Source organism: Arvicanthis niloticus, chromosome 21, assembly GCF_011762505.2.
Source record: "Arvicanthis niloticus isolate mArvNil1 chromosome 21, mArvNil1.pat.X, whole genome shotgun sequence".
Lineage (NCBI taxonomy): Eukaryota > Metazoa > Chordata > Mammalia > Rodentia > Muridae > Arvicanthis > Arvicanthis niloticus.
In genome coordinates, this window is record NC_047678.1 from 40,229,566 (window position 1) to 40,255,344 (window position 25,779).

Here is a 25,779-nt window from a genome sequence, read left to right on the forward strand (position 1 = left end):
AGGGAGGCCTCCCCTCCGGGGTGGGAAGTGGCCCCGGTTGACTCTGGGTCCTCAACTAATACAATTCTTAGAGGAAGGCTAGGATGGCCATCTTCAGACCATTCATGGACCCAAGAATGGGGAAGATACCTCTGAAAGCCACATTTGCCTAGCTTTTGCAGGTTCCCGACACTTGGGGTGAGGGGGGATGGTAAGAGTTGTGGCTGCCAGGCTGTGTGGGAATGGAGCCCAGGCTGAGTTTCCAAGCCAGCTGAGAGTTGTCGGTGGGGTGTGGTTCCAGATGAGGAATCAGTTCACGCTAAGTTCACACAGAAGAAAAGGCGACAGTGGAAGAGTGATTACTTAGCATGCCCAAAGCCCTGGGTTCAGTCCCCAACACCACATCAAACCTTTCATCTCTGCACTTGGGAGGTGGAGGCAGGAGGTCAACCTTGACTGCACAATGAGTTGGAGGCCAACCTGAGATACATGAAAACCTGTCTCAAATATATACCTACATGTATTTCGGGAAGGGGGGAAGCTGGTAACTGTTCATCCTTTGACAGATCCCAGGTTTGTAGCAGGTATGGTTCTAGGCCTTAGAGACAGCAGGGCAGGGCATGAGTCTTGCCTAAAGATTTCCTTTGGGCGAGAGGAAAGTGAGAAGTGTGTGGGAATTGCCTGCCATCTATGTGGGGACACAGAGGAATCCCCAGAGGAAGGAGCAGAGGCCAAAGGATAAGATTAGCGGGTTAGCCAGGCCCCATCTCATTCTGCTGCTAAAACCGACAGAATGGCAGGGAAATTTGGTGGGACGGGAGGGCAAGAGCCATCATCAGCTCGCAGCAACGGGCCTGCTTTAGAAGCCAGGCACTAGGAGGGAAGTGGGAGTCTAAGGTGATTGCAGGTTTTTCCCCGAGCCGGCACTGGCTTGTTTGCTCTGTCTGGTCTGGTCGTAGGTGGTGCTAGAGCTGGCGCAGCTCTATCTGCTTCAGGGGCAGCTCGACTTGTGTGAACAGCGCTGTGCCCCCCTCTTAGAAATCGAGCAGACCCACGAGAGAGCTGCTGTGGTAGGAGATGCCATGCTTCACAACTCCCCGGGGGCCCTGTGACCAGATTTGGGTTGCTTCCTAACTGCCGACCCTCAGATGCCTCACTGGCTTTGGGACCCTGCCCCCAGCCTCCCGCTCGGCCTTTAATAGGGAGGGGTGGGCAGGCCAGCAGAGGGCAGCAGCAACCACTGCGCCAGGCTGTGGGGCGGGGCGTGGTTGAACGGACTTCAGGGGAAACCACACCCACTATGAGTTGAAGGTGAAGGTCGGATGACTGGAAAGTCTGTGAAATAACCCTCCCTGGTCAGGCCTTCTAGCTTGTCTGTTATTCACGCCTTCTCCAGGGCCGCCCCAGGCTCACACCTTTCAGAGTCAGAAAGTAACCTGCGATTTTCACCTTTGGATAGGGTGTCCTGGGGTCCCACAGGCTCTTTGGACCAGGGAGGCTCTTTGGACCAGGGAGTCTTTTCTTCCTGTCCTCTCTGCCAGCCCCCATGCATGCTGCTGTCAGGAATACACAGCTTGTGTGTCTTCTGATAGATGCTGGCTGACCTGATGTTTAGAAAACAAAACTACGAAACAGCCATCAATCTCTACCGCCAAGTGCTGGAGAAAGCTCCAGGTAACTAGGACCAGCAGACTGCCTCCCTACCCAGCCAGCACGGCTATCCCAGAGAAGGGTGGGCCTTCTCTCCTCCTTCCTGGCTAGTCAGAGGAAGCCCCTTTCTTCCCAATTGTTCCCAGAGAGGCAGGAAACTGATAAAACCCAGAACGTGGCAGCCCTTCCTGAATCCAAGGGGCCAGTTCCTGGACCGAGGCACTTGGCACTGGAGCCAGGATAGCCTGTCTGTCCCCATATCTCTTCAGCCACTGGGACTGAACAGTCTCCTCTAGGGTCACGCCCACTTGAAAGACACTAGATGTTCTCTCTTGATTGTAGCTGCACCCTTACTTGCTACTGAATGAAACAGCTGCTTCAAGGGTCAAACCTGAAGCCCAAGCCACGGGCCCTACCAGTCCACAGTAGTCACCACAGGCCCAGCGATTGTGGTTAGGTATATAGTCTTAGAGTTAGGGTACCTGGGTCTGAATCTTGATATCACTTAGCTGTGTGACCTTTGAAAAACTACTTTACTCCTTCATGCACTTTGTCCTCATCTGTCAAATGGAGACAGAATATTTATAGATAAGTCACAGGCAGAACACAGAGTCAGGTATAGTGTAAATGCTAGTTAACTGTGCAGTCACCGTGTGTGTGTGTGTGTGTGTGTGTGTGTGTGTGTGTAAGAAAGACACACAGACAGACAGGCACAAAGAGTGTGGCTAGAGGTCAGGGGACCACACTGGGTGATCCTGCTCTACCCCCCCTTCATCCTGTTCCCTTGGGAAAAGATCTCTAGCCGAACTTGAACTTGGCCCAAAGCCAACAAGCCTCAGACACCCTTCCATCTGTACCCTCGAAAGCCTGAGGTTCAGGAGACCAGTGGCCACACTCACAGCCCATCCCTTGCTTTTTTTAGATGGGCACTGGGAATTTGAACTCAAGTCCTCATGTTTGTCCAGCAAGTACTTTGCTGATGGAAGCATCTCCCCAGCCCCTTGCTGTAGCTATTTCAAGCACTATATAATTTACTCACGCTTGCATACAGACTTATCTGTGCTCAGCCTTAACAAGTAGTGTCTCCTAGGGCCTCCTCAAGGTCCAGCACCCCTCCCCCACCAGACACACCAACCTGGTGCAGAGCACCCCTCCCCCAACAGACCCCATCACACACACATCAGTTACTGGCCACTACATGCTGCAAATTTCTGCTCTCTTATTTTAGACAATTTCTTGGTATTGAATAAACTGATCGATCTGCTACGACGGAGCGGCAAGATTGAAGAGGCCCCTGCTTTCTTTGAACTAGCCAAGAAGTTGTCTAGCCGGGTGCCTTTGGAGCCAGGGTTTAACTACTGCCAAGGCATTTACTGCTGGTGAGTGAGGCTCCCCCCACCCCACCCCCGCAGGTAGCTAGTGTCTTGCTCAGTAGAAGGGAGACAGAGCAGCCTCCAGGACCAGAAGCCCTCAGACCTGGTGTCCATGCCCCCTGGCTTCACAGTTCCCCGCACGGCTCCTGGCATTTCTTTCCGCTCACTGCAGGCACATAGGACAGCCCAATGAAGCCTTAAGGTTTCTGAACAAAGCCCGAAAGGACAGCACTTGGGGCCAACTTGCCACCTGCTACATGGTACAGATCTGTCTGAACCCTGACAACGAGATTGTTGGTGGAGAGGCTTTTGAGAGCCTGGTGGGTGACAGCAAGTAAGAGGACTAGGGGGCGGGACGAGGAGGCGGGACGAGGAGGCGGGACGAGGGGCGGGGCGAGGGGTGGGATGAGGCTCAGTTTCTGAGCGGAAGCCAGGTGAGTGCCCCACAATCAGGCTATCAGCACGAGTCCTGTACCCACAGTTCTGCCAGTAGGAAAGAGTCTCAGCAGCACGGAGTGCGCACTGCAGAGAAGCTACTTCGGGAATTTTACCCGCACTCGGAATCCGGGCAGACCCAGCTGCGGCTGCTGCAGAGCATGTGCCTGCTAGCCACCAGGGAGAAGGCGAATATAGAGGTGGCTTTGGGCGCCTTTATCGAGATGGCCCAGGCTGAGGTGCGAGGGCTAAGGACGGGTTCCGGTGGGCAGGGGTCAAGATGGGCGTAACTGCCAAAGTGCCCCAATGTCTGCTTCCCATGGTTGTGTGCAGAAGGACAGTATCCCTGCACTGCTGGCCATGGCACAGGCCTACATACTCCTGAAGCAAGTCCCCAAGGCCCGAACGCAGCTGAAGCGCCTGGCCAAAGTCCCATGGATCCTGGACGACGCTGAAGACCTGGAAAAGAGCTGGCTTCTGCTGGCAGACATCTACTGCCAAGGCGGCAAATTTGACCTGGCCTCAGAGCTGCTGCGCCGCTGCCTGCAATATAACAAGGCAAAGAACACTGGCATGGGAGAATAAGGGAGGGGTAAGCAAGGTGGGGAGAGGTAGAGCCAGAGGAGCCAGAACCAGGAGCCACAGGCCAAGAAAGGACCAAGCTTATGAGGGTCAGGCATAGCCAGGAAGAGAAGAAAACAATGTCAGCTTGAGCCATATGCAAGAATTAGCTTCTGGGAGGTGGGATTGTTGGCTAGAGGGGCTTTTGAGTAGAGTGGGTATACAGTTAACCCTTCAAAAACCTGAAGGTGCTTTCAGAGGTCCCTACGCACTGCTGCTTACCGCCATCCAGTTGCCCCTCCTGGTCCCTACCCTGAGCACTATGGTGGCTGCTTCTGGGCAGGGGTGCTAACTGGCTTTCCCCGCAGTCTTGCTGCAGGGCCTATGAGTACATGGGTTTCATCATGGAGAAAGAGCAGTCATACAAGGATGCAGCCACCAACTATGAGCTGGCCTGGAAGTACAGTCATCAGGCCAACCCTGCCATTGGTAAGACAAAGGCCAAGGTACGCAGGGCTACTGCCCCGATCCTAGAACTCAAGCCCTGAATCCTGGCAGTTCAGGGAGCCCCCGTGGGCTTCCCAGTCACCAGAGCATTCCCTCCTACCCCTGGACAGGTTTCAAACTGGCTTTCAACTACCTGAAAGACAAGAAGTTCGTAGATGCCATTGAAGTCTGTCACAGTGTAAGTCACCAACACAGGTGGGGAGGGTGCCATGGTGGGAACCCTGCCTGATCCCACACATCTGATCTTTCTCTGTACCAGGTCCTGACGGAGCACCCCAACTACCCCAAGATCAGGGAGGAGATTTTGGAGAAAGCCCAGGGGTCCTTGAGGCCCTAGCTGTGGCTGGAAGGGGCTTGGGCCGGGAGAAGCATCAGTCTATAGACGATTCAGGGGGAGAGTAGGAAGTGAAGCCGTGGAGAAACAAGTGAGAAATGCATATTCTCCCCATTTCAGTATCGTCTGTGCTTTATTTGGATTCATGCCTCGTGTGGCCCGAGGGTGTCTGGAAGCTTTTAGGTTTTTAAGGCCTAAGAAGTAGTTTTGCCTGGGGAAGGAAGACAGCTGGCTTAGCCTGTGCCAGGGACTCTTAGGTCTTTCACACGGACCCTGCATCTGCTCCAGACTCTTGAAGACATGGAACAGAGATCCGCCCCGCCCCGCCCCGCCCTGCCCCGCCCCGCCCCGCCCAGCACAGTGATGGCTAGGAAAGTATCCTATAGCTACTTCAAAGTGTACCCCCACCCCAATCTAATCCCCAGCATCTCGGAGCTAGAGGAGCACTACCCCTCTCTGCTATGGTGCCTATCAGGTCTGCCCAGAAGTGGGCTCAGACAGGAGGACCAGCCGAAGCATGGCCCCAAGCTAAGGCCCCGTGCAAGAAGGCAGCAGCTTTTCAAGGTCCATTCACTGGGCTTCTTTGTCCCCACATTCTGTTCTTCCTCCTCCAAGCTGGACCGAACCAGTTTGGGACAAGCCAGATTACCATTAAGCCCCATCCTCCCCCTATACACAACCATACTTTGCCTTTTGTAAAAGATATTGGCCAGCCAGGCAGTGGTGGCGCACACCTTTAATCCCAGCACTTGGGAGGCAGAGGCAGGTGGATTTCTGAGTTCAAGGTCAGCCTGGTCTACAGAGTGAGTTCCAGGACAGCTAGGGCTATACAGAGAAACCCTGTCTCAAAAACAAAACAAAACAAAAAGATATTGGCCAACCAGCTCGCCTTCCAGGATCCCACTTGGGGCAGACACAGTGGTCCGAATTCAGGTGGCTAATCATTTTAACTGGGTTCCTGTTTCTCAGGATAGAATTATGGGTCACCCCAGCCTCAGGGGAAGGAACTCTGAACTGGGTACCTGGAGGCCCAAGTTCTCACCGTGTACCCTTCCCAAGTGCTTGCGCTTTCTAGGTCTCAGTGCCCTCTTCTTCAGCATGAAATTAAACTAGACCCAGGCAGGGCACGTTGACTCAGTTGGTGGAGCGAAGCACATGCCAAGGATGCATGAAGCCCTGGGTTCAACCCCCGGCATCACTTAAACTGGCTTTGGTGGTCTACACCCAGAACCCTAGCATGTCGGAGGCAGTAAAGTCATTAGGTCAGGGTTATCTAACTTAGTGTCCGAGGTTGTCTTGGGGTAGATGAGACCAGGTCTCAAAAAAGAAAAAAATAAAAGAAGACTCTAGCTCTCAAATCATTGTATCATGCTTTGCCAGTAATATCTAGAAAATGTTTTATTTATGGTCCTGGGGTTGAAATGAGGGGTATATTCTGTACCCCCCAAGCTATACTTTTCACCCCCCTTAAACTGAACAACCCTGTGCTTATCCATGTTTATATAATAGCTACACATTTAGGAATTCTTAGGCACTGTTGAACAGGATCTCTCACTTTTAAGGCTATTGATATATTCTATTTAAGGAAAACGACAGGCAAGCATGGTATAATTCTACAGTTACAATCCCAGAGCTTGGGGAGGGGGGGGAGGCGCATAGGGAGGGCAGCTGCAAGCCCAAAGCCAGCCTGGCTTGCACAGTGAGTTCCAGGACCATCCAGGGCTATGTAGCCAGATGCAGCCTCAAAGCAAAAGAGAGGTGAGCTAGCCCAACAGGTAAAGGTTCCTGTTCCAACTCCGATGACCTGAGTTGACTCCCTGGGTCCTACACAATGGAAGGAGAGAACCAACTGCAAGTCATAGCAGTTGTAATGCAAATTGTAGCATGTGTAAACTCGGGTGTATACACAAAATAAAAATGTAATAATGATTCAATTAATGAATAAAGAAAGCAGTCTAAAAACAAGCCTTAGTGCGGTAGAATGTACATGTGGTTTTCCCAAAGCCACCCTGGTACAAGTGCTTCCTTACTGTCCCAGCACTTGGGGAGTGGAGGCAGGAGGAGCAGGAGCTTAAGGTCACCCTTCATCCACAACAAAGCAAGCACAGCTTGAGCTGCATGAGACCTTGTCTCAAAAAGTGTGTGTTTGCTGCGTACATGTGTGTATTGGGATAACTTGCTATAATCTCAGCACTTGGGAGATAGAGGCAGGAGGATCAGTTCAAGGTCACCCTCAGCTACCCAGCAACAGTTTTAGAAGTTGAGTTGCCTGGAAGGCTACTAAGTTTTTCTTCTGAGGCTGGGACTAGAACCAAGGGCTTGGATGATGTCTGGCTGGTATTCCAGCCCCAGCTGGTCCTCCTTTCTATAACATTGCTGCTGACATCACATGAGTGGATCAAAAACACTTCCCCCAGGTTCCTACCCTTTCCTATAGGGACACCAGGTTCCTTTTCCCATGATCTGTTTCACAGCCATTTTGTTGAGACAGGTTTAGGAGTTAAGTCTGTTCTGGGAGAGCTTTGCCATAAAGAGATTGTGTGTTGATCATGTTTTATCTGTCTCCACAAACAAGCTTAACTCCACAAACAAGATTGCCCAGGACTTGACCCTACGGCCCTAGATGGGAGTTGGGAAGGCCTCAGTCTGATGAGGGACAGAGTCTGTGGGGGAGTCGGTAGGAGTGATGAAGCTCCCACCAGATGCCCTGAACTACCAGAGAAACCTTCCAGAGCCTTTGGAAGAGATGTAGATGCTATATACCAGCTCCATCTCTGGACAAGCAGTGTTCCCCAGCCCCAGTGATAGAGAGGAGACAGGACAACAGGATGTTCCAGAGCACTATCCCGAGAGGTCAAAACAAATAAGTCAGTCACAGGTACACGTGGCCCCACTACAGGCAATGCTCCAAGCCCTCGACCCTCTGGTGGTCACTGGTGTTGCCATAAGTCCCTGATTGTCAAAAGCAGGAAGTCACAAACAGAATCGTGACCCAGGCATTCAAGATGCTGCACGCGCATGAACCAAGCCAGTTTGAGAGGAGCAGGAATCATTTGCACAGGATTGGAGAAACCCAGGCTCTAAGTGGGTAATCTACAGATAGCCTCACTGGGCAGTGAGAGCTGGGATTGAATCCATCTTCTGGGTACAACACAGCACAGGAGCTACAGCATAGAAAGGCTCTCTCCTGTGGTCTGTGGTCCTTCTCTGGAGGACCTGTGCAAATCACTAGCAAACAGACTCCAGACGGGTTCCCCAGAATGGAGTGCAGCAGCCTGTTCGGCACCCCTGACCTAAGCCCTATTCTGGCTGCCTCAGGACAGGTCTGGCAGGTCTGGCTGGTAGAGATACTTCCGGAGCTCAAGTCCCCAGGGACTACAGCTGCCTGAGCAGCCTGTCACCAGGCCAGGCCTCCACTAGGCTGCCCTTCCTGGACCCAGACCACAGTGTATGTATGCAAAGAAGGGTACCCTCACCCAGCCCAAAGAGACAGCTCTGCCTCCTTACAACTCCAGACAGCATCATGGAGGAATGAGTTAATCCAGAGGGAAAACTGTTCCACTTGCCCAGCCAACCTCTCAGCTGGCTCTCTGCCTACAGCCTGACTGGCCCGCCTGGAAGGAAGCCCAACATGCTGTCCTCCTGCCTCAGTATAGCTTCTGTCCATGCTACACTGCAGTGCTCCACCCCACATGCTTCCTGGGGGGTTCATCATGCTTCCCACCCCACCAAGGAGACCACACTTAAAAATAGACCGTCTTTATTGGTACCTGTCAGTTCAGGTACAATGTGTTCCCACAAGCACACAGGCTGGCAAGGCCTCCTGAGGAAGGAGGCAGGCCCAGAGCCTGCATTTCTTGGCACACACACACACACACACAAAGAAATGAATAAATTATAGTTCTGACACTTAGAGACAATATAAAAATGCATATAAAATCCGACATCAGCTAATGAAGGGCATCAAAGTCCTCAAGAGCCACCCCTTGCCAACTTGCCTGGGGGCGTGTGGTGGGCCAGGATGGATTCAGTGCCCAGAAAGGCCTAAGACAACAATCTGGGGTATGCTTCATGTCCTAGGCAAGCCTGTTACCCCTCTTGGGGCCTCTAGCTCCCCATCCTACAGAGGGGCTTTATAACCCATGGCCTGAGGGAGAGAGAACTGGACAGAGAGCATGGAGAGTGTCTGGGCAAGGGAGAAGAGGGGGGTTTTGGTCACCGCTGGTCAAGCACAGCCTCTGGCTGCTTAGCTGAGCCAGGCCACTGTTTGATATAGGAGATCAGAAGCTCGAACCCACACGCCACACCAAAGCCTAAGACTGGCAGGGTACACTGAAGACTGGGCCCCAACACTGCCCACCTGACAGAGAGGCTCAACCACTTCTGTGTCAGGACTCCAAATAAATTACAGAAATAAATTACATCTTCACAGTCCAGAAGACCTAGCTCCTATGGTTCACAGGAAACCGGAAGGCCCTGCTTTCAGCTGTCGCTGTCTTTGAACCAAGGAGCATCTTACAGTACAGAGAGGGGATATGCAAGGCTCCAGGAGAACCCCCGCCCCTTCCTCCTCCAGGCATACAGTAGGAGGTGGAAGACCTCTGTTTGGACATAAAGAGACCAGGCATTGAAAGAGGACTACCCTCCCCACCCTCCCTTCAGTACAGAAAAACATAAAAAAATAAATAAATTCAGAGTGTTAATGTAAAAATAGAGGGTGCCCACATGGCACTGTGGGCAGGACCAGCCCATGGGAGACCGTTACATACATAGACCTCGGGGAACCCCAAGATCACAGAAAAAGCAGCAACAGGGTCTCGGGGCAGGAAAAAGGCACCTAAATCCTTACACTGGCACAGGCTCCATCAAAGGTGCCAAGGTAGTGTCCTCAAACTGGCTCTCCAGAAGGGGTGCCAGGACATCTGTAACTGGCTCAGACAGGCCCATGAGAGACTCCAGGAAGCAAGCACTGGCATCCCTTGGTGGAGAGAAGCTGGGCAAAGGGTGAAAGGCCTCAAGGCTGTCCAGGCTGCCAGATACTCTTCGGGAAGTATAGTGAGGTCCCAGACTATAATCTGGCAGAGCCTGGAGAAGCTCAAAGGAGTCACAGGAGGATAAGCTGTTCTGGATGGCCTCCCCCTCAGGGGACCCAGAACTGCCAGGGAGGTTACTTTCTCTCAACTCTTCAAGTCCGCTGTTAAGGAAGCAGCTGGCGTCCAGGTTGGCATTCTCATCTAGGATGCCCGGTGCAAGGCTAGAGCCAGACTGGCTGTGAGTCCAGCTGGCCAGGCTGCCGGGGTCACCGTTACCAAAGATGTCAGCCAGATGGAAGCAACTGAGGTTATCCAAGTTGCCCACACACCCTCCCTCCTCCTCTTCTTCCTCAATACCGAGGTCAGAGTCACTTAAATTCAGGATCTGTTCCAGGCTATCTTCATCTACGCCAGACCGGAAGCTGGGACCTGGCAGGCTGGGGTGGGCAAGGTGGTTTGGAGGCTCGCTGCTGCCAAAGGACGAGGTCATGGAAGAATCTGTCATGTCGCTGCTGCAGCTATTGTCTCCCAGCTCACTGCTCACAGGGGGCTTGGAAGGCGGAAAGGGAGAAACCAGCGTTTGTTCAACCGGAGTGTCCTCCACGGGGGACTCCAGGTCCCTCAAGCTCTCGGCACCCTGCTCCATCTGCAGGCGGGTGAGCGTGTGGATGAAGTGTGTCTGCACTCTTGCCTGATTGAATTCCACTCGACCATTGGGGTTTTCACAGCCCTCGCTGCAGCAGCCACAGGGGAAGGATGTGTGATCCATCTGCAGAGAAAGACAACCCGAGAGTGAGGACTTCGGGGTGCAAGAAGCCAGCAGACCCAGCTCCCCACCAACAGGGTTTCCCTGTGTCGCCCTGGCTGCTGCGGAACTCAGAAATCCACCAGCCTCCGACACCCGCCTGAGTGCTGGGATTATAGGCACAACCCCTTATCCTACCCAGTCCAACCACACACCTGACACTTAATGCCGGCCAGGCTGCAACTGCAGGTCTCAGGGTAACAGACGCCATCACAGTGACAACCACAATCCTCCCGCGATTGGCGCAGTGTCTGCAGCTCACGCTTCTCCTCTCGGTCAATCCTTCGAACACCCGAAGCCCGAAGTAGGGCCCGTCGCTGCCGAGGTGGATGGGGCTGTAGGAAATTCGCTTCCTCCAGGCGGCCACTTGCCACGGCCACTGCCAAGTCGTCCTCTACAGAGGCATCATCGATGGCATCCACTGTGAGAGGCACGCCTGCCCCTGACTTCGGAACTCCAGCCACTGAAAGCTACAAGTACAGGAGAGGAGCGTGAGAGATACAGAGACTTAGCTCTCCCAGAGTGAGGGGCGCTCAGTGTACGTGGGGGAGGGGAACACACTGTCCTCAGCATCTCCAAGGAGCTCTTACATCCTCTTAGCTCAGACACAAACCCCTTCTCTAACTAGATCCACGTACTGGCAGTGTCAGATCAGTCTAGAGAGCTGATCGGATTCAGCTAGAAAGAAAGATTCAAGCATTAGGTCCAGGCCCTACTCTTTTGCCTAAAGTCGACTACTTTTCTTTTGAGAAAGGCCCTCAAGCTTCCTAAGGATGACCTTGAATTCCAGATTCCTCGGCCTTCACCACCCAAGTTCCAAGAAGACAGGAATGCACCAAGACGCCCGGGTTATGCAGTGATGGTGACGGGCACCAGGACCTCCTTCCCACTAGGCGGGCACTCTTCCTGCCTGAGTTACAGCCCCGGCCATTGAACCTCGCCTGACAACAACACAGGCCGGTAACAACTCTGCACTTGTAACCGGCATCCTGGGCCTCCCGTACCTTCGACCTCAGCGTCTCCAGCTTCTCCTCCTTTAAACGACGACGGAGCTTCTCACGCCGAGCCCGGACCTGCTCCTGTGCAAACTCAGCTAAGGAGAAAAGGCGGCAGGTACTATGACGAGATGCCATGCCCAGAGTACAGCCACCACGGCTGGGCACACTGGTGAATCCCTGACACCGTGGGAAATAGTAGACGGTGATGCCATCAAAGGCCACGTGACCTGGACGCTCCCGAGGAGCCCGCTTCAGGATGGACAGGGCTGAAAGGGACAAGAGAGGGGATTGAGTTCTCTATGCTGTGAAATCTCTAGGAAGATGTGTACCCATTCACTTTCTCCACCCACTTTAGATCTGGACTTAAAAGTTAGGCCTGGCTGGATCTGGAGACTAATAACCCAGCCAACCCAACCCTGGCTTATTGTCATTTATTAGCCCAAAGAACTGCATTCAAAGATGAAGTGTCTTGCCATCCTTACCACGGAATTCATAAATCCTTTGAATAGCTTTCTGTAATTTTTATTCTTCATATGTAATAAAGACAATATAATCCCGTGTTTAAACATATATCAAAGAACTGGAGAAATGGCTCAGCAGTTAAGAGCCCTGGCACCCACATGAGAGGTTGCATCCAAGGAACTGTTTCAGGAGCTCTAACGCCCTCTTCTGGCCTCCTCAGGTACATGGACATACCCACAGGCAAGATACACATAAATTAAAAAACATATATTACTGATCTTTTTCTTTATAGTTTAAGTATTCTGCAACAGACCCAGAAAGCCCCCTTCTCCTTCTCTCTTTGAAATTATTGATTACATATGAAAAACAAGTTGTAAGAGTTGGCTCTCCCACCAGGTGGGTTTGAACTCAGGACATCAGGCTTGGCCACAGCAAGCACCTTTACCTGCTGAGCCACCTCACTGGTATTAATGGTTTTGTTGTTTCAAAATTTATTTGGTTTTATACATGATTTTTTTTCCCCCAAGACAAGGTTTCCTCTGTGTAGCCTTGGCTGTTCTGGAACTTGCTCTGTAGACTGGGCTAGCCCTGAACTCAGAGATCTGCCTGTCTCTGCGCCTCCAGAGTGCTGGGATTAAAGGCATGTGTCACCACCACTCAGTTCAAACTTATTTTTAGTAAGTGCATGTGCTGGGCAGTGGAGGTGCATGCCTTTAATCCTAGCACTTGGGAGGTAGAGGCAGGTGGATTTCTGAGTTCGAGGCCAGCCTAGTCTACAGTGAGTTCCAGACAGCCAGGGCTACACAGAGAAACCCTGTCTCGAAAAACAAAACAACAACAAAACCAAGTGCATGTGTGAATGTGTGCCGTCTGGGTGTAGGCGCCCTTGAAACTCAGAAAGTGCCAGATCCCTAGAGTGAGAAGCTATAGGTTGTGAGTCATCGGATGGGGGTGCTAAGGACCAAACGTGGGTCCTCTGCAAGAGCAAGATTCTCTTAACTACTGTGCCATCTCTCCAGCCCTGTTTATGCTTTCTTAAGACAAAGTCTCACTATGTAATACTGACTGTCCTAGAACTTGATACATAGACCAGGATGGCCTTGATCCACCAGGCTTTGTCTCTCAAGAATCGGAATTAAAGGCATACACCATCGTTTATCCCAAGCTGGCTAGGACTGGTTCTATAGCAAGAAACATTGAGTCCCTAGGCCTCCTGCCTCCCCAGTTCTGGGATTATAGGTGTTTGCCACTACACTGAGTGATTTCAACTTAACATATTAACTTTGTGCTCAACTACCTGAGAAAATTCCTTCTAAAGGTTCTCTGTTTGTAATATTAGATTCTGGGCATTAAAAATCATACTGTTTTTTTTTAAAAAAATATGTAACACACAGGTATGCATACAAGACATAGAAGGATGAAGGGAACAGCTATGGTTTCAAAACTTCATAGGGAGACGTAATCCTATGTTTAAAAACATTCCCCTTGGGCTAGAGAGATGGCTCAGCAGTTAAAGAGCACTGACTGCTCTTCCAGAGATCCTGAGTTCAATTCCCAGCAACCACAAGGGGGCTCACAACCATCTGTAATAGGATCTGATGCTCATTTTTGGTGTGTCTGAACACAGTGACAGTGTAATCACATACATTAAAAAAAAAAATTCCCCTTGTAGGGGAGAACTGTCTAAAATGGTTCTTGAAGTAGAAAGAGCATGATGAAAATCAAAGGCTGTCTTTACATTATAAAGACAAGGCAGGCTGTAGTTATATATTTAGGAAAATATTTGTGTAGACTTCTGTAACAATAATTAATAAACAAGAGACCACGAATTTGAAAGAGGGTAAGAACAGATACATGGGAATATTTGGAGAGAGGGGAGGATGGGGTAAACGATATAATTATATATCTCAAAAACCAAAGTCATTGTTTTACAAGAACCATCTTTCAGTTTGAAATCAAAATTATACAAGCTTGGAAGATAACCAGGAAGTCAGCCATGGTGGAGCGCATCCGTAATCCCTGTACTCAGGAGGCAGATGCCACGCAGTTGGAAGACAACATGGATTATACGAGAGTCTGTTCTCAAAACTTTAAATAAAATAAAATAAAATTTTAAAAAAGGAAGAAAACTATTCAGGAAAAACCCTTTTGGGGGATGATCAGAAAAAAGCTAAAAAAGCAAGGAAGACGGAAGTGGCTTAGCAGGCCTTTGTGCATGGGGTGTGTGAGGAGAGGGATGAGCCCCAGCGGGGTTCCTGGAAGGGGCAGGGTGTGCCCCGGAAAGGCCCCAGAGCCACTCAGGGAGCAATGTCTCTGACAGCACAACCCCTATGGTCAACAGGAAGTCAAGGTGTCTCTGCAGAGTGGGGCAGTCATAAGACTTCACAGAAGGAAGCGCCCTGAGGGGGCCTAAAAGGCCAAATTCAGCTTTAAAGAAGGAGGAAGGGGTGTGTGTGTGTGGGGGGGGTGCCCAGAATGAAGACTCACGAGTGAAACTCTGGAGGCCACAGGAGTCCTGATCAGGGTGGGGTGCCTGACCACTCGGTCTCTCCTCATCAGAGTTCCAGGCAGAGGAGGCAGAAGAGGCAGGGGAACAGGAGAGAGAGAGACTGCCAGAGGACAAGGAGGAGGAGTAACAGGCAGAGGAGGCAGAAGAGGCAGGGGAACAGGAGAGAGAGAGACTGCCAGAGGACAAGGAGGAGGAGTAACAGGCAGAGGAGGCAGAAGAGGCAGGGGAACAGGAGAGAGAGAGACTGCCAGAGGACAAGGAGGAGGAGCTAGAGTCGTCCTCTTCCAGCTGGTCAAACTTCCTCTTCAGTAGCCCAGCCATAGTGGGATGTTGGGGGGTTCCAGGAGCTGAGGACAGACGGCCTGCAATGAAGATAATGGAGCTGTTAAGTAGCAGGCTCCAGCCTAGCCATGTTTTCCCCATCCTCAGCTTACTTTCCATGGTATCTCCCAGACTCTGGACCCTCCAGGCTGGCCAGAAGCTGTAGGTTCATGGTAGTGTCTCCAGCCCCAAACAACACAGTACCTCCTCCCTCAAATGAGTCTAACATGCAAATCCAAATCCCAGAGACTTTGGCCTCCTAAGACCTGGCCCCATCATGATAACAAGCCTTCTCTGGAAAACAGCCAGGTACCTTCCCCCATTGCCACCTCCACACACACACACACACACACACACACACACACACACACACACACGAGCCAGCAAGCAGACAGACCAACAGATGGACTGACAGAACTCCCAGCCTGGCTCATCTTCACAGGAATCCTGGAGGCTGACTCACTGACTCACAGGCACTCTCAGGTCTTCGTACATTTGTCTGTGCAGGGCCTTCTGAAATCTGCAAAGCCCCCCTCTAGGGGGGAGGACACTCCTCTCCAACCACACAGACACAGGTCCACCGCCTTGCCCACTGACAGCTTTGGTCAGCACTCCTGGGCCAGGCTGACCAGGAGCTCTGAGAACAGGCACTGGTTTTGACTGGTTGTCTCAATTCCCAGCAGAAGGACTTTCCCCAGCCCCTCCCCTCCCTGGGATGGAGCTTAGACTTTCCCTCAGAAACCCCCATGCCACAGGAGAAAAGTCCCCTACTCTAGGCTGGACTGTGGCAGGAGACTTTACTTTGATCTTAAACTCACCTCCAATATCTAACCCCTATGGTTAATTCTCCTTAAAACAAAACAAAACCTCTAATAGTGAAACAAACCAGGAAAGCTGCTATCCTATGTTTCCCTTACTCTTTTACGCTTCTCTGGATCCTGTTAAGATGCAATCACTTACCAGTCAGGCTGGAGGGATGAAAGCTCCCTCCCTAACCCCCCAGTGCTTGGACAAGTCCAGGACTTGGGGACCCTCAGAGGGTTCAAGGATGGTGGCTGAGTGCAGCTACCTGCTGTGTGACTGGCTTGAGTCTGCGGGTGCTCACTCATTCAGGGTTGAATGCCCACAGCTGGGGACCCCTCCCCCACCACCATCACAGGAAGTGAAAGAGTCAGGAAAACTAAGCAGAAATCTGTCTAGGTCTCCTCCACTGAGCTATCCTTTGGTCCATTCTCCTAGCCTTCCAGCAGGTCCCAAAATCCGAGGGCACCAGCTGTCAACTTCACTGGATAAAAGTACTCATGAGAGTGACAGCCATCTCCTCCAGGCAGCCATGGGAGAGGCTCAAGAAAGTCTTACTACCAGGCCAAGCCCTCACCCCAGGCCTGGGGGGAAGGACGACAAGCAGGTGTTTCCGGGGCAGTTTCTCAGGCTAGGTTACACGACCTCCCAGAGTCAAACCGCAAACACAAACAGCCCAGCTAACCTGTAGACTCTCCCAGGAGATAGGGTGTTTGGTCGGACACACACACACACACACACACACACACGTGCACACGCACCCTTACCACAGACACACTCATATATACACAAGTTGACAGGTAGCCCCTAAACATCCAGTCACCACCACAGCCTAATGCATGAGGGGGAAGAAGGGAGGAAGCCCCCCCTCAATTCCAGTTGCTTCCCATGAGACAAAAGGCACAGGTCTGAGACCCCCAAAACCAAGGACCCACTTCTGGAAATACACAATTCCACAGGCCCCAAACTGAACCTCTCTGCCCCCCCCCATGCCATCTGTTCCTCTTCCTGTGTTCCCTGTCTTAGTAACTGCTGCCACCCACCCAGTTGCTCAAGCCAGAAACCTGCAGCCTGCAGCCACCCTCAGCTTCTCCCTCCCCTCTTCTTGCACCCACACCCAGGCAGCCTTAGTCCTGGAAGTTCACCTACAGGATAGGCAGACTTGAGAGGTATCCTAGAGCCCAAATCAGCTGCCTGAATTTGGACCTTGGCTGGGTGATCCTGGCCAGGTTCATTAAGTCACTGTCTCTAATTGTTTGAAGGCCCCAGAAGGCCAGACAGGATGGTGAACACTTAATATAGATCCTAGCACTCAGTAGGTGCAGGAGAATCAAGAGTTCAAGATCACCCTCTGCTATTTGAGACCTGAAGGAAATAAATACACATTAGAACCTCACCAGGAGGGGAGGAATACAGAAATCAACACATGTCAAGTTCAGTGAATCTTGTGCTCAGTGAGTGTGAAAAAATAGTAAGCCCTAGGACCCATGAGCAGAGACACAGGGGTGAATGCACCAGAAAATGCAAGCAGAGATTGACAAAGGGGAGAACAGAATCAGAGGGGCACTGTACCCGCCCTCTACACAGCCAAGCTAGAGGACAGGATAGTCCAGGAGGGGGTGTGTGTGACCTGGGGACAGTTGTGAGGGGATTTCCTGGTGTGTGTGTGTGTGTGTGTGTGTGTGTGTGTGTGTGTGTGTGTGTATAGGATGATGGTTAGAGGTTGGCCTGGGTGGTAGTTTGCAAGGGTGTTAAATGCTTAACAATTCCTCCACTGCAAGTGACATTCCTATACTGTATGCATTCTATGTAGGTCACCTGATGGTGGAGCTCCCTGAAGTGCTCCTGCAAAGCCCTGAGGTGGCTTCTCAGCACACACACTGAGCTTCTCACCTGTTCAGTGTCTCTGCCCCCACCTGCTACCACCCGTGTCTCTTCTGAGCTACCCTGTACCCTGCAGCCAAATGACAGAAACACCACCTCGCAGTCCCCATGCTGAGCATCAGGCCCTCATGCTAAGCACCACTGTTTGCAGTCAGTCCCCCATGCTAAGCACCACTGTTTGCAGTCAGTCCCCCATACTAAGCACCACTGTTTGCAGTCCCCATGCTGAACACCACTGTTTGTAGTTCCCCACAAGGCCATGTCCCTACTACCCTCCCAGGGTTTTCCACAGACTGGAACAGCCCACCGAGCCTTACACCCTTCCAGAAGTCATTTCTGAGCTGAGTATCGAAGCTCACATTTATCCAATCACAAACGAGGCAGGAGAATTGCCTGGAGTTTTAAGCCAACCTGATTTACAGAGAAAAATGTCCTCCTCCAAAAAGGCATTACCAAAAGAACCTCAAAAGCCCCCCCCCCCCCTTTCTGCCTTTTTGGGATACTGCTATGGACAGAACACTTTCCAACAAAAATAGTCCCAAATCAAAGACCCATGCCATGACCTTGGAGGCAAGTGCTTTAGGAAAATAATAGATCTTGATTGAGAGAGGGTCTGTGTAGCCCTTGATGGTCTCAATTCTGATCCTCCAGTGTCCACCCCCCAAGTGCTGGGATGCCAGACACATGTACCAGGGACATAGGTCAGCTGTCTGGCACGCATGAAACCCTGGGTTCAACTCTTTAAGAGCTGTAAGTGACCATGGTGTAGCAGCCTCTCCTCCCTCAAGGCTAGGCTAAATGCTACCTCTGCATGGCCATAGTCTGGCAGAGAGAGGCCCAGAAGAGTGGGCAGGACAGCCATACAGACAGTGCTTTAGCCCAGGGGTCTTAGTGTGACATTTTCCTGCCCCTGAAAGCTAATCTAAGGAGGAGACACATGCCCATCCCCCAGCCAGGTTCAGCGCTGGCTGAGCAAGAACAGTGTTCAAAGGTGGCTTTGGGGATGGAGGGGGAGGAGGAGGGGGAGGGACACTGGCTCACTCGGGTGCAAGTGTGAGGTGGCATCTCAGAGGCTCCGGGTTCCTCAAGAGTAAACAGATGTCAGGGAGGTAGGTGTGGACTGGACAGAGATCCACAGTCAAGTGTACCCAAGATAAGCGCTAAGGCTGAAGAGTGTTAACATTCAAAGCTTCGGGCAGAGTTCTGGAAAGGCAAGGCTGCTTCAGGCATGAGTGCTGGACCCCTGGCTGGGTCTGAGGAGACGGAGGGAGGGAAGAGTGCCACCTGGGATCCAGAGGCTGAAAGAAGGCAGACAGAAAGACTGCGCAGCAGAGAGGAGGCCAAGAAAGAAAACGGAGTGAAAGATAGCTGAAGAGCCCCAGAAAAGTGCCAGACAGTGAGTCAGGGGGTGGGGGAAGGGCTGCAGCAGCGACTCAGGAATCAAGATCCTGTTCCCAGGGTGAACACAGTCCTGTCCTAGGGTCCTGGAGGAAGGAAAAGCCATTCCCAGGAGCTGGCTCAGACAGAAACACCACACCCCCTGAGGAGCCCCAGAGGCAGGCCCCGGAATCAAAGAGAACTGGGCTCCTTCCGGGATGGTAGCAGCTTGAGAATCTGGGGCCGCCCCCTTCCTGCCACCACACACAGGCGCTGACAGCCCAGAGAACGGAATGTCACCCCAGTCTAGTGACCATAGTTATCTAGTACACTGAACCAGCAAAGGCTATTCCGCCCAGGCAACAAGGGGCAGCTATGGGAAGCCTCAGCCCACCAGTGTGCTCCAGTCCCCAGCCCCCTAGCTGCCTCTATCCCCCTTCCAGGAATCTGAAGAATGTGTCCTTTGACCTCAGAACCCCAGGTCTTGATCAGTCATGCCCCCACCCCCAACACCTAGGGTCACAGAACCCCAGACCCTCCTGAAGGGCTTCCTGGGATGCGGAAAATCACCTCCAAGCAGTTCTGGACCTCACGGAAACAAAGTGCTGGGCAGCTCAAGAGACAGCAGACAGGAAGCCCTGACGTACCCCTCCCCCATCCATGCCTCAGAAAGTGATGGGGGGAGGGGACAGTTCCTTCGATTCAGTCTCCAGGGCCCTGCCCTGGGTAAGTGCCAAATGTTTGCTGGCTATATGAAATACTTGGTTCTACCCAGGGAAAACTGCATTTGACAGTTTCCCCTTCCTCTGCTTTAAGCCAGTTTTTCACATTCATTCATTCATTCATCAATCAAATCCTGGCTAAGCTTCCAAAAGATTCCAAGCACTATGGCAGACATTGGGCACCCAGGGAAAGGACCTACAACCAACACCTCTCAAGTTGGAGTTATACAGGAGATAGGCAAGAAGGGTACAACTGGAGACGAGGCAGGCTCCTCTGAAGGAGGGACATTGGCAGAGTTCCAGATGGGGGGTCACAGCATAGACCAGGGGCTGAAGCAAGGACAGCCAGTGCGCCTTCTGGTGGCGATGCAGTTAAGAGGGCCTGTGTTAGCCCAGAGGGCACAGGAAGGCACCCAAGGGTGTAAGTAGGGACTGACAATTCTAGATTTGCATGGTTGAAAGATGGATCCGCGCCAAGGAGAGGGTGTGACCCATAGGACACACAGGGCAGGGCCAGGTGACAGGACAAGCGCAGAGGAGAAAAGGGGGTGGATTTGGTGTCAGCCCGAGAGATGTGGGCGGGGCTGTCAAAGATTTGGGGGCAGGGAGTACTGACTTACTCTCCGCAAAAGGCTGAGACTTCCGTCCAGAGGTGTTGGGTGGGCAGCTAGAGATCTCACAGGGAGGGATTCTCTGCTGTGAGGAAGGTAGGCTACGTCCGGGAGTGACTGTATCGGCAAGTGTGTGGCCGTTGCTGTGGTGTGGGCATTTCTACAGTAAGTGAAGGCGAAAGGACCTCCGGGAAGGGGAAACTGAGGAAGGAGAGGAAATGCATGCAGAAGAAGGAGTAGAGGTGCGTGGGAGAGAGCCTACGTGTGCCCGCGGGTGGCCGGTGTAGCTGCGCCCCGTGACTCACGGCAGTGGCCTCTGCGTGTGACGGTGACAGGTGAACATACGACACAATCCTCCTCCCCCCTCCCTCCCTCCCAGGGTCCGTGACTCACCAAGCCTCACTCATTCCTCACTCATCCCTCCACACCCTCTCTGACCCCCGCCTGCCGGGGGCGCCCGGCACACGCCGCAGCTCCGGCACCCTCCCCCTGGAGAGCCGGAGGAGGAAGACGACCAATGTCACCTGCCCCGGCCACGCGAGTAACTTCTGAAAAGTTCTCAGGCAACTAGGTCAAAAGGAAACTCACCCGTGGGCACGCGCGCCCCGTCCCTCTGGCACCTGGGCCCGGCTTTGGGGCGCCTGGACATCTCGGGGTAACCACAGCAAGGCGGGGGAGGGGAAGCCTGGCCTCCCCCCCACCTCGCAGCCGTGGGCTCCCACCCCAGGCGCGCGATCTCCAGCCGGGCTGGGAGGCCTGATCCCGGCGTCCCCTCCGGAGGACCCAAGGGAGATCAGCGGGGAGCTGGAGTGACAGCGCCACTCACCCGAGACGCCCCCAGCCCCAATTCCCATCCGGCGACGCTCAGGTTTCTCGGCACTCACCTAACCTAGCAGCGCTCGCCCAAGACACCGCAGCCACTCGTGTGCCGGCCCCGGGGTCGCAGCGAGCGCAGCGACCCGCAGTGCGCTCGGCCAGGCGGCCGTCGGTGCAGCCGGCCCAGGTCTGCGCGTCCGGCCGCGGCGGGAGAGACTGGCTCAGCCCCGGCCCCGCCCGCAGCTCCGCCCTCCTCGTCACTGGAAAACTCCGGGGCTCACGGCGCTGACGCACGCCGGGCCACCAGCCAGGCCGCCCCGCAGCCCGCAGCTCGCGGCCCCGCCCCGGAGGCACCGCCCCCTCCCCCCTCCTCGAGCCTCCCCGCGGACTCGGACGGGGCTCCGGCGCCGCTGCTCCGCGCTCGGCTCCTCCGATCGCGGAGCCGAGCTTCGTGCAGAGCCGGGTCCTAGAGATGTCCGCCTCTCCACTCCGAGCAGTCCCGAGCTGCAGACTGGGTAGACTGAGGCTGCGAGCGATGGAAGCCCCTCCCCCTGCCTTCACCCGCCCAGGGCAGTTTATTATCAATCCAGTCTGAGGACCCTTCCCGGGCCCTCCCTCACCCTACCTCTCATTCCCAGATCCCGCAGAAAGTTAGCCCAGCCTGGAGACCAGCCAGGGATAAGGAGAGAAGAAAAGGTCATCCCAGGGCCTAGCCTTCACCTCTGCCCTCGGGCCAGAGCCCTTACTCCCGAACAATACCTAAAGTAGAGATTACAGGAACCAGCTTCCCCACCCCCATCCCTCCTTTTTTTAAAAAAAAAGGAATCTGGTTTCTCCTAGGCAGGACCCTGGCTACTTACAGAGGCCTGCTGCCTTCTCTGCTCCCGCCAAGACCTTCCCTAAGCTCGCAGCCAACTCCCTGTACTACTAGGCAGAAGAAAGTGTGTTCTAGCAGTCAACTTCTCTCTCACGAGCCCACCCGAGTCCTCGTCGGCCCACGGCGGGGCCAGTTCGACCCAGTAACTAGAGAGCTTTCTCTCCTGTTCTGACTGCACCACCTGGAATGTTTCACCCTCTCTCTACTCACCTGAGGGAATCCCAACAACGCCTACGATGGCTCAGCAAGTACTGCCTCCTCCTCCTGGAAGCCTTCGTGGAAGCTCGACCCTCCCCCTCCCAGCCCCGCTCCCGCTGCATTCTGGGTTCTTCTGACTGTCCTAGGTGAAGGCCAGTCAGTGGCTAGGCCAGCCCTCAGGATTCCATTCCCCCCTCCCCCGGGTGCAGTAGGGAGGTGACCTTCTGTCGTGCCTAAATGACACCGAGGGTGGGGAGGATGGCGGGTCCTTGCTTCAGTCTTCAGTCCTGGATGTACATGTACAGAGAAGGGGAGTAGGGGGAGAGGGGTCAGCCTGCCCTTTATCTGTGATAATCTGGAGTCTGGGGGCCAGATGAGATCCTGAATACAGGGCTTTGGTACACTGAAGCTGCCGAGTGGCTGAGTCTGCTCCAGGAAATAGTAGTCTACAGAGCTAGCTGAAGATGTACGTAGCTCAATGGTAGGGCACTTTCCGGGCAGGTGTTCCACCGCCCATTTTGAGAATAAAACATGGCAGATCGGTGGTGGTAGTGGTGGTGATGTAGGCCTTTAACTCCAGCATTCAAGAGCCAGACGCTGCTGTGGGGCAGTGGTGGCGCACGCCTTTAATCCCAGCACTTGGGAGGCAGAGGCAGGCGGATTTCTGAATTCCAGGCCATCCTGGTCTACAGAGTGAGTTCCAGGACAGCCAGGGCTACACAAAGAAACTCCAAAACAAATCATGGCCTAGCATGATGTTGCACTTTTAATCCCAGTACTCAAGAGGTACTGGGGGTAGAGTACTCAAGAGACAAGGGGAATCTCTGTGAGTTCAAGGCCAGCCAGGTCTACATAGTGACTTCCAGGAAAGCCAAAGCTACATAGAAAAAAAAAAAAAAAAAAAAAAGCAAACAAAATCTACACATCAGAGAACTGCATGTCAGTCTATACAGGTGACATAGGTTTCAGGGCTGTCCCTCCAGGCCCCACATTTCCCCACCACCAGGTTTAGCCCATCTCTCCCTGTGCCCACAGATTTGCAGCTCTTGATGATCCAACAGTCTTGGCACTACCAGTCTTCCTCCTCCTCACCAGCAGAGGAGTTTATTGTTTTGGAGACTGGGTCTCATGTACCCCAGACTGGCTGGCCTTCAGCTCATTGTACAGCTGAGGATGGCTTCGGACCTTCTGGTTCTCTGGCCTCCACCTCCTGAGTACTGGAACTGCAGGCAGGTACCCTAGTGCAGACTTTATATAGTGTTGCGGGTAGAACCCAGGGCCTTGTGTATGTTAGGCAAGCACTCTACAGACTGAGCTACCTCTCCAGCCCAGAAGGAGGGCTTTGAAGAGGCCTACAAGCGCTGCTTTTCAGCTCCTGCTTCTAGCACATAAAATGGGAATATTGGACCACGGAGCCCAGCCAGCCGCAACATTCTTTGCCTCTGATTCTGCAAGATGCTGATGAGGGAGCTGAGCAGGGCTCTACTCTAGAGTTAATGAGGTTCTCTGGAGCTACCTAGGTCTGCATCCTGCTAGGCTCTGTATCCAGGAAACCGACAGACAAGGCTGAAAACCAGGGCAGGGAGTTGGCAAGGACTGTACTGGGACTTAGATCTAGGAACCTGACCGGTGAGGGAGTCTGGCAAGCAGGAGAAGGAGATTAAAGGGAAATATATATATATATAATCAAATAAGTGATGTATTTCTGCAGAGAAGTGACTCCCTGTCCTGGGATGGCTCACCAGATGTTGCCCAGATGTTGCTGGTGATGGGAAACATCTCCCTCAGGGATCTCATCTGAACTCTTCCTGTTGGTGGGGAATAAAGTATCTGTTCCAAGGCAGGCAGAGTCGGGTGTGGAGCACTCATCTGTAAGTATGGCGCGCGCTCGCACACACACACACACACACACTATACAATTATACAATGTGCTCACACACACACACTCGCAGGCAAAAAGACCCATATGTCCTCAATCCTCAAGGAAATTCTGAATACTTGGAGACCTGCAATTACTAAGAATTTTATTATTTAGGCAAATTAAAATTATAAGTTTTGAGGGGTTTTATTGGGGGCAGGGGGTGACAGGGTTTTTCAGTGTAATTCTAGCTATCCTGGAACTCGGATCTATAAACCAGGCTGGCTTCAAATTCCAGGATCTGCCTGCTTCTGTGTCCAAGTGCTGGGCCTAAAGGTGTGCACCACCACTGCCTGACTTTAAGTAATATTCTTTTGAATGCACTGAGTGAAATAACTCCTAGAAACATCAGCCACTACAAGCCGGGGAAGCCGGTTAAGGAGATCCAACAACTCTTACTGTTATAGACTTTACAGGTAAGAAGTCTTGAGTTAAGGGGGGGAGGTCTCTGAGCTTAGTGGGCTCTCTGAGTTTAACAGGTTAGTGAAGATCTGGATAAAATGAGATGTGCTCTCTGCCGGAGCAGAATCTGTAAGCTGTCACAGCCCAAGCTCTGTTCATGGGACAGATGCTCTTTGTGCCACTGTGGGTTACTTTGCTGAGAGGAGTAGCTGGGGGACGCTAGTGCCTCTGACTGCAGTTGGGAAAGAGGGCCACAGTCCTATCTCCTTAGGAGCCTCAACCCAGTGACCTCCTCATCCCTGGATCAAATTCTGACCAGCTCCATGCCACTTTTTTTGTCTCCATTACTTAAAGGAATCCCCCCACCCCCATCCCTCCACCCTCCTAGGACTCTTGGCAGCCTAAGGCAGAGCCGCTGGAGACTGGGCCTGAACACTCACCCTTCATTGTCCTCTGAAAACTTGAAGGCTGAATGATTCTTAGACTCTCCTAGACTGGCTGAGTTGGTAACCCTGGGCAGGCTCCAGCAGCTTCTGATATCAAGTACCCTACATGACCTGTTGCCTGTCAACTTTAAGACCCACTGAGCTAAGGAGAAGGAAGAAAAATTATTAGGGAGGCTGTCTATCAGAGTAAGTGGAAGGCTTAGGTGAGTATCATAGCTACAGGCCTGGATCCCAGCACTTGGAAGGTGGAACCAGGGCAATCAGGTGTTTCTGGTCAACCTCAGCTGTGTAGCAAGTTTAAAGTTAGAAAAAAGGAAAAAGCTGTTTTATTTTAAGACAGAGCGTCACTATGCAGCCCAGTCATGTCTCACTTTTCTGGCTATAGCCCAGCTTTATTTATTTATTCATTTATTTATCTCTTATTTACTCATTAGTTTTTCAAGACAGGCTTTTTCTGTGTAGCCCTGGCTGTCCTGGAACTCACTTTGTAGACCAGGCTGGACTCAAACTTGGAGAACCACCTGCCTCTGCCTTCAAGTACTGGGATTAAAGATATGAACCACCACTGTCCAGCTCTGGCCCAGCTTTAAAAATGGGAAGACTTTGTGTATACATCTTGTGAATTAAAAACTTAGCTGGGCAGTGGCAGTGGCGCATGCCTTTGATCCCAACACCTAGGAGGCAGAAACAGACAGAACCATGAGTTCAAGCCCAGTCTGGTTTACAAACTGAGTTCTAGGACAGCAAAGGGGTACACAGA

General features: G+C 52.6%; 2 protein-coding genes across 5 annotated transcripts in view; one reads left to right on the plus strand and one right to left on the minus strand.

Annotated features, from left to right (window-relative positions):
• Ttc21a (tetratricopeptide repeat domain 21A) overlaps positions 1–4,953 on the plus strand; it is a 34,472-nt gene extending 29,519 nt beyond the window's left edge. For both annotated transcript variants that reach the window (XM_034484117.2, XM_076917741.1), the window contains 9 exons: positions 939–1,049; positions 1,572–1,653; positions 2,858–3,008; positions 3,175–3,336; positions 3,484–3,676; positions 3,771–3,995; positions 4,367–4,487; positions 4,616–4,683; positions 4,765–4,953. In XM_034484117.2, coding sequence (XP_034340008.1) covers positions 939–1,049; positions 1,572–1,653; positions 2,858–3,008; positions 3,175–3,336; positions 3,484–3,676; positions 3,771–3,995; positions 4,367–4,487; positions 4,616–4,683; positions 4,765–4,842 — 1,191 coding nt within the window. In that variant the 3' untranslated portion in view covers positions 4,843–4,953. The remainder of the gene's footprint in view (positions 1–938; positions 1,050–1,571; positions 1,654–2,857; positions 3,009–3,174; positions 3,337–3,483; positions 3,677–3,770; positions 3,996–4,366; positions 4,488–4,615; positions 4,684–4,764) is intronic.
• A 4,567-nt stretch (positions 4,954–9,520) lies between these two features.
• Positions 9,521–21,527, minus strand: Csrnp1 (cysteine and serine rich nuclear protein 1). 3 transcript variants are annotated; one of them, XM_034484301.2, is made up of 5 exons: positions 21,247–21,527; positions 14,625–15,008; positions 11,682–11,941; positions 10,833–11,147; positions 9,521–10,641 (listed from the first exon to the last, which is right to left on the minus strand). In XM_034484301.2, the coding sequence occupies exons 2-5, from the start codon at positions 14,965–14,967 to the stop codon at positions 9,685–9,687; spliced, it is 1,875 nt and encodes a 624-aa protein (XP_034340192.1). In that variant the 5' UTR covers positions 14,968–15,008; positions 21,247–21,527; the 3' UTR covers positions 9,521–9,684. The 3 variants fall into 3 exon arrangements, with proteins under 3 accessions (XP_034340192.1, XP_034340191.2, XP_076773858.1); XM_034484300.2 differs by lacking the exon at positions 21,247–21,527 and adding an exon at positions 20,372–20,665; XM_076917743.1 differs by lacking the exon at positions 21,247–21,527 and adding an exon at positions 15,928–16,067 and having other exon boundaries at positions 9,540–10,641.
• Between the last annotated feature and the right edge of the window lie 4,252 nt (positions 21,528–25,779).

Coding starts and splice junctions, on each gene's coding strand:
- Csrnp1 (XM_034484301.2), bottom strand. CDS start 14,967: ATGGCTGGGCTACTGAAGAGGAAGTTTGACCAGCTGGAAGAGGACGAC. Junction 11,148..11,681: donor TGGAGACGCTGAGGTCGAAG/GTACGGGAGGCC, acceptor CTGTACTTGTAG/CTTTCAGTGGCTGGAGTTCC. Junction 10,642..10,832: donor TGGCCGGCATTAAGTGTCAG/GTGTGTGGTTGG, acceptor CTTTCTCTGCAG/ATGGATCACACATCCTTCCC.